At 38.6% G+C, this 10268-nt stretch overlaps 1 protein-coding gene across 1 annotated transcript; it reads right to left on the minus strand.

Moving 5' to 3' along the window:
• Nucleotides 1-4817: 4817 nt before the first annotated feature.
• Nucleotides 4818-9059, minus strand: LOC122531887 (protein ENL-like). Its single transcript, XM_043660161.1, has 7 exons — nucleotides 8747-9059; nucleotides 8574-8649; nucleotides 8064-8245; nucleotides 7024-7267; nucleotides 6402-6820; nucleotides 6038-6325; nucleotides 4818-4867 (listed from the first exon to the last, which is right to left on the minus strand). The coding sequence occupies exons 1-7, from the start codon at nucleotides 9054-9056 to the stop codon at nucleotides 4818-4820; spliced, it is 1569 nt and encodes a 522-aa protein (XP_043516096.1). The 5' UTR covers nucleotides 9057-9059.
• Between the last annotated feature and the right edge of the window lie 1209 nt (nucleotides 9060-10268).

Below are 10268 nucleotides of genomic sequence, written 5' to 3' on the forward strand. Positions count from 1 at the left end.
CTACATCAAGCGTGATACACTTGGACGTCGACGTCGACGTCGGCTTCCCCGTTCCCACGCGGCCGGCTAATAATCGCGGCCGAACGCGAAATTAACACGGCCGGGATGACGAGCGGGATTTCAGAATTTTGTTTGATTTGGCAAGATCGTGGAAGTTCGGACATCTGCGGAAACAATTCTTGGGGGGAGAAAAATTCGTTTCGTCAAGCCTGATCCTGTCTGATTTGGTTTTCGAAAATTGTAATCTTCTCTTTGAAACTTTTTGTTAATTTCTTTTTTTTTTCTTTTCCTTTCCTTGGAATTTTACTGAACTTTGAGCATCGAGCAATTTTTTGTTGCTCGACTCTTTAAAAATTCTATTTCTGTCAAGCCTGATCCATTTGATTTGGTTATCGAAAATTGTAGTCTTCTCTTTGAAATTTCTTGTTAATTTCTTTCTTCTTTTCCTTGGAATTTTACTGAACTTGGAATTTTACTGAGCAATTTTTGTTGCTCGACTCTTTAAAAATTCTATTTCTGTCAAGCCTGATCCGTCTGATTTGTTTTTTGAAAATTGTAATCTTCCCTTTGAAACTTCTTGTTACTTTATTTATTCCTTTTCTTTTCCTTTCCTTGGAATTTTAGTGAACTTTGTGCATTGAGCAATTTTTTGTTGTTTGACTCTTTAAAAATTCTATTTCTGTCAAGCTTGATCCACCTGATTTCGTTTTGAAAATTCTTAGTGTATAATTTTGTTCTTTTTTTTTCTTTTTCTTCCAATTTTACTGAACGTTGAGCATTGAAGTTAAATAACAAATTTCTATTGTTTATCTCTAATGTTCACGCATTTGGTTTACTCATGTTAAAAAGCATAGTTGAGAACGTAACATGAAACATTGTCGATACTGTTTAACCCCTTGACATATTGTAGAATGACGTCATCTAGGAAGATGTCATGCGTTTCCTGAGGGCTATCGAATTATTAATTTGTCCCTTCGTCGTCTTTTTATTAGTTTTGTTCACGAGCATCGTGTTTATGACATGAATGAATGAAAAATGAATTTTGTTAACTTCACGCTAAATTTACTAGCAAATGTTAAAGAGAAAAGTAAATATCACTTTTTGGTCATGTCGAATTTTCCTTAATTCTTATTTGCGCGAGGCTTCTACTTTGACGGTTTCGAGATTGTTTCTTCTAAAAATTTTTCTTTACATCGAGTGTAACTGGTGCTTACTAAAAGGTAGGAGTACTTTCACTCTCAAAAATCGCAAAGTAATAAAAATTCAAACACCGTAGAAGTAGAAACGTTAAAAAATTCTTTTCGTAACTCGATTCATCGTGGTTTCGAAAAATTCTCTCTTTAAAAAAAAAATCTTCTCTTTCTGTATAATTTCTTTTTTTTTTTTTTAAATTTTATCGAACTTTGAGCTATTATTGAGTGAAGTCAAATGACGAAATGTCGTGATTTTTTAGATTCCTTGAATTTTTGCTATTTAACTCTAATGTTCAAAGTTCGATAAAGCGATGAGCAAGTTTCTGAACTTTGATCTTCAAGACCGTGATGGATTTAGTCATAAATAAAATTTCTTTTAGTATTTATATTCTTATATATTCTTTAGTATATATATTCTTATATATTTAGTATATATTTATATATATTCTTATATATTCTTTATATATCTTCTATACATACGTGTAATTTTTTTTTTCTTTTTTAGGGAAAAGAACACTTTTTCATTTGCTCTGGGGGGGAACTTGAGGGTGAATCAGAAGCTTTACGTCTTTTTTATAAATTAGACTAACTAGATTGCTACATGATCTTTTTTAACGAAGTTGTAACAGTTCAAAGTATTGACAATTTTTCATTTTCATAAATTAATCGTGGCGCTGACTCCACGAAAACAACTTGTATTTGCCAAGGAAACGAGATGAGGAAATTTTTCTGCTGGAAAGCGAAAACATCCAGCAACAACGGTACACATTTTGCTTATTTCTTTTTTTCTTTTGTATCCTACATGCAAACGACAAACTCGATAAAATACTATTATTAACCCTTTGAGTTCAATTTGCTTTCAATGTTGTTGCACGTCCACTTGTATTTATTTTAAGATAAATTAACGTACAACGCTTCGAAATTCAATGTTTTCTACAAATATTCATTGTTATTCGTCATTGTTATTATACACAATGCAATTTACTTTTTACACTGTGATTTTGTAAATGTACTTTTTCAAAAAACTGCGATGATTTTTAAAGCAATTTCCACACAGTGGAATTTCATACGAAATTTTGTTCTGTCACTTCCAGCGTGACGTACATACGTAGTTCAAAGGGTTCGTGTTTGAAAACCATACGCGCAGTTTTTCTCATTACCGTAAATCTCGTCTCTTCGTTTATTTAATAACATCGGCCCCCTTAACTCCAGTCGTCGAAACACCCCCGAAAGTGAAAATTCGTGTCGCGGCTAATGTTTGTCCAATTGTCCCCGCGATAAGATTCACAATCAGACAAGTTGCTGTTTGATCGCGTTATCGCGCGAGAAATTACAACGGGGAGGTGTTTTAATCTCCTTCCCCTTCGAGACGGTGAAAGGTCGAAGCACACGATCGACAATTTCCCTCACGAATGTGAAAGAAAAGACCTTTGCTCGACGAATTCTCCGCGAATTTGATTTCTACTTTGCCTCTTCACCAGAAGATGAATACAGAGTGTCCATAAAGTCTCTTTACAATTTGAAAAATTTATTACAAAGGCAAATGAAAAGAAAGATAAGTGAACATTATTAAAAAATGAGACGTGTATATTTAAGTTTTTCTTTGCCTCGTTTAATACACCTCTATATGTGTACCATTAGTTGCACGGAGCACATCAAGACGGTACTCGATTTCTTGTCATGTTCGCGGCGGCGATCGATCGATCGATCGAATAAATTGAATAAATTGAACCGTTTCGCGTAGGAGTTCGGCGAATGGAATTGCTTACTCGCGGAAATTGTTTATTTTTCATCGAACGACAATACAGTTTGCTGGCACGCGCCTCGTGAATACTCGATTTGCTGCGGTCGCGCATCAACGTGCCGATCAACGTCAGATATTTTATTCGACGAATTAAACGCTCGTTGTGACGTTGTTTGGGGGACGGTAGGTTGTAACGTCTGCAGTGTTGCACGCCGGGGGGGAAACACAATTACGATACAAAGGATACATCGCGGCGTTGATGTTAATTAACGTTTTAACGCGTCGTGTAATTGCGATCGATCGCGTGCGCAATTTATCTTATTAATTTCGTGTATTAACCGATTAACGCGTTGAATTACGCTGGAAATTCTATTTCATTACACCTCACGACGAACCTCGAGTGATTATACCGGATTTTTTCTGGAATAATCTACAATAATGAAAACATCATTTTAGGTTACACCTAACCTAAAACCTAACCTAAACCTCAAATGATTATACGAAGCTTTTTCTGGAATAATGTACAACAATGAAATCATCATTTCAAGTTACACCTAACCTAAAACCTAACCTAAACCTCAAAAGATTATACGAGGCTTTTTCTGGAATAATGTACAACAATGAAATCATCATTTCAAGTTACACCTAACTTAAAACCTAACCTAAACTTCAAATGATTATACGAGGCTTTTTCTGGAATAATGTACAACAATGAAATCAGCATATCAGGTTACACTTAACTAAAAACCTAACCTAAACCTCAAGTGATTATACGGGGCTTTTCTGGAATAATGTACAACAATGAAATCAGCATATCAGGTTACACTTAACTAAAAACCTAATCTAAACCTCAAGTGATTATATGGGGTTTTTTCTGGAATAATCTATAATAATGAAATCATCATATCAGGTTACACTTAACTAAAAACCTAACCTAAACCTCAAGTGATTATACGGGGCTTTTTCTGGAATAATGTACAACAATGAAATCATCATTTCAGGTTACACCTAACCTAAAACCTAACCTAAACCTCAAGTGATTATACGGGGCTTTTTCTGGAATAATGTACAACAATGAAATCATCATTTCAGGTTACACCTAACCTAAAACCTAACCTAAACCTCAAGTGATTATACGGGGCTTTTTCTGGAATAATGTACAACAATGAAATCATCATTTCAGGTTACACCTAACCTAAAACCTAACCTAACCTCAAGTGATTATACGGGGCTTTTTCTGGAATAATGTACAACAATGAAATCATCATTTTAGGTTACGCCTAACCTAAAACCTAACCTAAACCTCAAGTGATTATACGGAGCTTTTTCTGGAATAATGTACAACAATGAAATCATCATTTCAGGTTACACCTAACTTAAACCTTAAATAATTATACGGGGCTTTTTCTGGAATAATGTACAACAATGAAATCATCATTTCAGGTTACACCTAACTTAAACCTTAAGTAATTATACGGGGCTTTTTCTGAAATAATATGTAACAATGAAATCGTCATATTAGCTTGGTAACTGTGTTCTTTCTTCTTCTAAAACAAGCTTGAACGATTAGGTATTAATGTTACGATAAATTTGCGGTTTAAAATGAAGTTTTAAGATACACACGTACGTATGTACATCTATTGAAAATATAATTTTTCGCCAGTCCAATATTATTTGGTTATCTCGTGACGAATTAAGAGACGATTAAAATGGAAATTATACAGGGTGTCCCAAATTAAGAAACATTTCACGAATAGCTTCGACGCAATAATAAGAGACAAAAAGTTCCTACGAACAGACATCATTTTATTCTCGAGTTACAGCTTGCGAGTATTTCTGTCGCAGTACGTATCTCTTTCTTTCTTCTTTTGCTCAATTTTTCAACCATTTTTACAAACAGAACTCGATATTCTTCGTATAACATTGTAGCCTAAAAAAGAAATTCTGATTTATGTGAATTACGTGCTAACAGCGACTTAATGATTTTTGATTAGGTTCCACTAACGTTTGATTTGTCATAGTTGTAGCATCAGTGTGAGTCTAAGCAATCAAATAATAAAAATAACTCGAAATTATAAATTATTCGAGTAATATTACTCGAAACATAAACATTACATCCAGAATGTTAAATGATTAAGTCGCTGTTAGAACACGCGCTTTCGCAGTGTTAAATGACCACGAAACTTTCTTGCCATTTTTCAAGAGAATTATTAGGCTGCGACTTATGGTTCCTTTTACCTTCGTGACGAGTAGAATACAACGCAACGAACAAAACATTTTTTCTTTCCACTCTGTACATGCACATTTGTGTACTTCTCGCGCACTGCATTTGCGTGCGCCCATCGTACATAAAAGTCCGCAGATAAAATCAAATTCGATCGTAAATCGTACGATTCCACGAACTTTTCTCATTCGTTTAGACGTGCCGAGGTAGACCGCTGTTTATTCCAGAAGACACACCCTTTACACCCTCTCATAAAGAGAGAGAAAGACAGAGAAAGAGTTGCAAACATGATCAACTTGCAAACCTGATCGCGTTCTGTAAATAGAAGGCGACCGATGCCAACTTTGAAATGGCAAGCCGTGCAACGACCGCTCGCCTCTTGCATGAAAATCTCGCGGCGCGTTAATGCATTGCAACAAGCGCGCTGCGGAGAACTTTTTCCATAAGCTACCGCTTCGAACCTAACCTAACTTAATCCGATACCAACCACGGACAAATTTTAAAGCGAGACGGAGAGAGATTTGTTGCGTCTCCATTTTGTGACATTGCGTTCTGCGACTTCTTTCTTTCTAATTCTCGTTCACTTTGCGCTTTTCGGGGACCTATGTATTTTCGGTGCATTTTATACAGGGTGGTCACTGAAAGACTGAACATTTACAGAAAGATGTTTTTTTTTAATTTTTTTATTCTATTTGGAAATATAATTAATGGAAAATATAAATGTAATATAATATAATATAACATAAATATAATATAATGTAATATAATATAACATAACATAATATAATATAATATAGTATAATATAGTATAATATAATATAATATAATATAATATAATATAATATAACATAATATAACATAATATAACATAATATAACATAATATAACATAATATAAATGACGATTCAACAGTGAAAAACTCGAGACAGCGACGAAGAAAGAAAGCGGAGAGAAAAAAAGGGACGCTCGTTTCGCCCGTTTCACCCACCTGGTCGACGAAATTCGAAACGTTGAACGCCTTGTTGATCTCCGACATGAGGTTCTGCTCCTGCGTCTTCTCCACCTGCGCCATCTCAACCTTCAGCTTCTTGATGCCGGGTATGTCCTTGGTTCTCTTCAGTTCCGCGATCAGGTCGGTCTTTTGAACGAAGAACGACTCTGAAACTGAAACAGAAAGAGGACAATGGACGATGATGCGCTCGAGAGAAGAGAGAAGAACGAGAGAGGACAATCTATCTACCGTTGGTCATGGACACGCTGCGCGGCGGAGGCGCGGAGAACGTCTTGGTCGCGTTCATCTTGGCGGTGGTGCGTCGTAGCTGGATGCTGGTGAGATCTTGGATGCTGATGGTGGCGAGTGGCTGCGAGGCGACTCTGGGGGAGTCGGGATCGGCGGTGGGCTCGTCGTTGCTCCGCGGCAAACGGGATCTCCGCAGCGGGGACAGCGGCGGTGGCGGTGGACCCGCGCTCGATTCCTTCCCTTCCTCGATCACCACCACCACCCTCCCTTCCGCCTCCTCCTCCCCCTCCCCCTCCCCCTCACCGCCACCACCGCCACGTCTCGCCGTAACTTCCGACGCAAGTTCCTCGGCCCCTTCCGACCTTGACGACGAGCCCTCTATTCTTCCTCTGCTCTGTATGTCCAGATTGTCCACCGATCTGTCGCCGCCGCCGCCAACAACAACAACAACAATAACAATAACAACAACAACAACAACAGTCAATTGTTCCTTCGTGTCTCTGTGGTCGTCTGTCGACTGCAGAGAGAGAGAGAGAGAGAGAGAGTAGTAGTACCCAATAATGTACCTTACCGTAATAACCAACTTGACCCGATACTTGACCGCCCCACTACCGTTACTGACCTGGTTTTCAGCAAGCTGCTCTTGGACGAAATCTTGCAGATGCTCTTGAGGTACTCGGACGGCTTGAGCAGGGTGTTGGAGTCCGCGTTGGCGAACTTGGGCGGTATGAACGGCAGCACCATGTGTTTGTTGACCAGATGGGACGTTTGGCTCGTCTTAATTTCCTCGGTGTCTGCCGGTGGACTGGCTGGCGGCACTTCCGGCTGCTGGTGCTCGCCGCAGGATGCGTCGGACTTGTTGACCGCTGTTCCGAAACAGAGAGACAGAGGTAGGGGGAAGAGAATCACTCGCGTGGTGGTGTGGTACTTGCAAATAGTCGGGGGCAAGTGAAATCTAGGTAAGTGTATTATATGCCCGATGAGCGCCATGGTCTAGTAAGTGGCCGTCTCTTTGCCTCCGATTCACCGAGGCTTTAATTATTATCATCATTATCGTCGAGGCTGGTTCGCCAGCCGGTTTAAAATCGGTCGATCGTTCGACTCGATTAAATATCTCCCGCCCTTTTCTCTTTTATTTCTACTTCCCCCCTGAAGATTTTCTCTTTTTCCTTCTTTCTTTCTTTCTTTCTTTCTTTCTTTCTTTCTTTCTGTGTTTAGTTATTTTTCTACCTTCCTTCCTTTCATCCCCCCCTTCTTTTTCTTCTACTCCCTCTCTCCTTCCCCCCCCCCCCCCCTTCCCCGATTTTCTCTTTTTCTTTCTATATTTATTTCTTTTCGATTCATCCGCTTTTCTCTTTTGCCCCCCTTTCTTTTCTTATCCCTCTCCTTTTATTTCTACTCCATCTCTTCTTTCCCCTCAATTTTCTCTCTCTCTCTCTCTCTCTTTCTTTCTTTCTGTATTTATTTATTTCTCCCCCCTTTATCTTTCTCCTCAATTCTTATCACCCTTCATCTATTTTTTTTTTCATTTGCGCTTCTTCCCTCTCTTCTCTTTCAGCGATGGTGAATCGAACGAGATCAAATAAGACAAGGAAGAAACGAAACGACGATTCGAGAGAGAGAAAGAGAGAGAGAGAGAGAGCTTAGCATCTGGCAGCTTACCTGTAGAAGACAGAGGAAGGTTCTCGCTTCTTCCATTCCGGTTCGCTTCACCGAAGACATCTCTCTTCTCGTCCCTGGCGGTTGGTTCCGTGTTTTGCTTGGCGTTCACCACGAGCACCACGACGTCCTCTTTGTCCGGTAGTGGGGGCGGCGGTGGTGGCGGCGGCGGTGGCCTGGCCAAGCTGGCAGAAAGGCGCGCGATGGAGGGAAAGAAGAAAAAGAAGAAGAAGAAGAACAAAAATAGGAATAGAAGAGGAATAGAAGAAGAATAAAAACAAGAACGTGGAGAAAAATCAGACGCGAATTAGACAAGAACTAGAGCAAGAATAAGAACCAGAACTGGAAGTGGAACAAGGAGAAAAAAGAAACCACAAGCTCAATTTTGCTCATGATGGAACGGAGCAACGAATTCACAACGCATTCCGTACGAGATAAACGCGATCGATCCGCCTCTGTTTTTGACTTTTTTTTGACTTGAACGCGTCCGGCGTTATCGCTCGGCCTACTTACATGGCACCACCGTTCGCCGATCTCGTCTCCTTTTCGCTTTCTACTTGCGACGACAAGTTGCTCGGATGCTTCTTTTCTGAAAATAGAAAACCGATAATAGAAGACGATCGATCGGTCAGATTGGCGTGTTAGGAGAGAGTGGATGATGCAGTTTTGGTCGACTGGGAACGCACCGTGCGATGACGATTCGACGACGGGCAGCTTCCCGTTCTTTCGTTCTCGTTCGTTGCTGCTGTTTCGCGACAGCGACGGCGTCGACGCGCTCGACGAGAAACAAGGGACTTCGCTGCTGACGTTCGACGACTCGCTCGCGCTGCTCGATCTGCTGTATCTGCGATCGGTTTTCCGGGGACGGCTGAAATCGATTCGACAGATTGATGTGTCAGTCGCTGGCCGGTGCTCGGCGCTTGGAGCTCGTGTCTGATCGACGATACATGTGTATACAGGCTGAGTCTCGTAACGTGACGACATCAAATAACTCATAAAATATTTGTTGTATGAAAAAATATTTCACATAGAAGTTGCATGGCTTCCAGAGGGACATATAGTACTGTAATCAGTTTTATATTATTTTGCTTTTTTGTCAGGGTATGAAGGTATGAATTTTTTAAATGAAATAGTTAATATTTCTTCCCAAATTCGGATAAAGCGTTGAATTCTACATAAAAAAAGTATTACACCAAATAGGGTCTGAAATACATATATACTGAGATATTAGCAAAAATATTTTTTTATATTGTATTAGAAAAGACCGTTAATCTCAGTAACTATGTATTTTAGATCCTATTTGGTGTAATACTTTTTTATGTAAAATTGAACGCTTTATCCGAATTCGGGAAGAAATATTAACTATTCCATTTAAAAAATTGAAGGTAACCTTCACATTCTTGATAAAAAAGCAAAATAACATAAAACTAATTACAGTACTATATGCTCCCCTGGAAGGATGGCCATGCAACTTCTATCTGAAACATTTTTTCGTACAACAAATATTTTATAAGTTATGTTGCGAGACTCACGCTGTATATACAAAATGTCTCATTTTAATCTATGAATACAATTATTACAATTATACTTCAAAAAAATAATAATATTCTTCTATCTCTTACGTCTGTCTAGAGACAAAGTAAGTATACCAAATTACTGCCCTCTCAAGACAGAAAAAAAATCCATTAGATAGACATTTTTTTAAGTGACAAATAGTTTTAAGGATAGTTGCATTTGAAGATTGGAATACATATGTAAATAGAATTAAATACTGTGTACACAAATACATATGTAAAGGGTGGAGAGAAAAATTTGTCCGCAGCTATCACAGATAAATTCTACGCCTTCGATTTGATGGAAATACATGACGCAAAATTGACTTTGAGTTTCAAGGCCAAAAAATTATTTTTTCTTTTTTGGTTGCATTGTATTCTACTCACCATATAGGTGAAATTTTTCCAAGGAAAAATAGTTCTCCAGAAAAATGGCAAGAAAGATTCTTAATTTAACACTGCGGACGCATGCGTTCTAACAGCGACTTTATAGTTCTGAACTCGTGGATGTAATGTTTATATTTCGAATAACGTTAACAATTGGTTTTATTATTTAATTATTTAGACTCACACTGCACACTAACAGTTCTCTTCTTTTCTTTTCAAGTTTCTTAATTTAATACTGCAGACGCGTGCGTTCTAACAGCGACTTTAT

Source organism: Frieseomelitta varia, unplaced genomic scaffold (assembly GCF_011392965.1).
Source record: "Frieseomelitta varia isolate USP_RPSP 00005682 unplaced genomic scaffold, Fvar_1.2 scaffold_422, whole genome shotgun sequence".
Taxonomy (NCBI): domain Eukaryota; kingdom Metazoa; phylum Arthropoda; class Insecta; order Hymenoptera; family Apidae; genus Frieseomelitta; species Frieseomelitta varia.

Coding starts and splice junctions, on each gene's coding strand:
- LOC122531887 (XM_043660161.1), bottom strand. CDS start 9,056: ATGAGTTATTTGATGTCGTCACGTTACGAGACTCAGCCTGTATACACA. Junction 8,650..8,746: donor CGTCGAATCGTCATCGCACG/GTGCGTTCCCAG, acceptor TTCTATTTTCAG/AAAAGAAGCATCCGAGCAAC. Junction 8,246..8,573: donor TCGGCGAACGGTGGTGCCAT/GTAAGTAGGCCG, acceptor CCTTTCTGCCAG/CTTGGCCAGGCCACCGCCGC.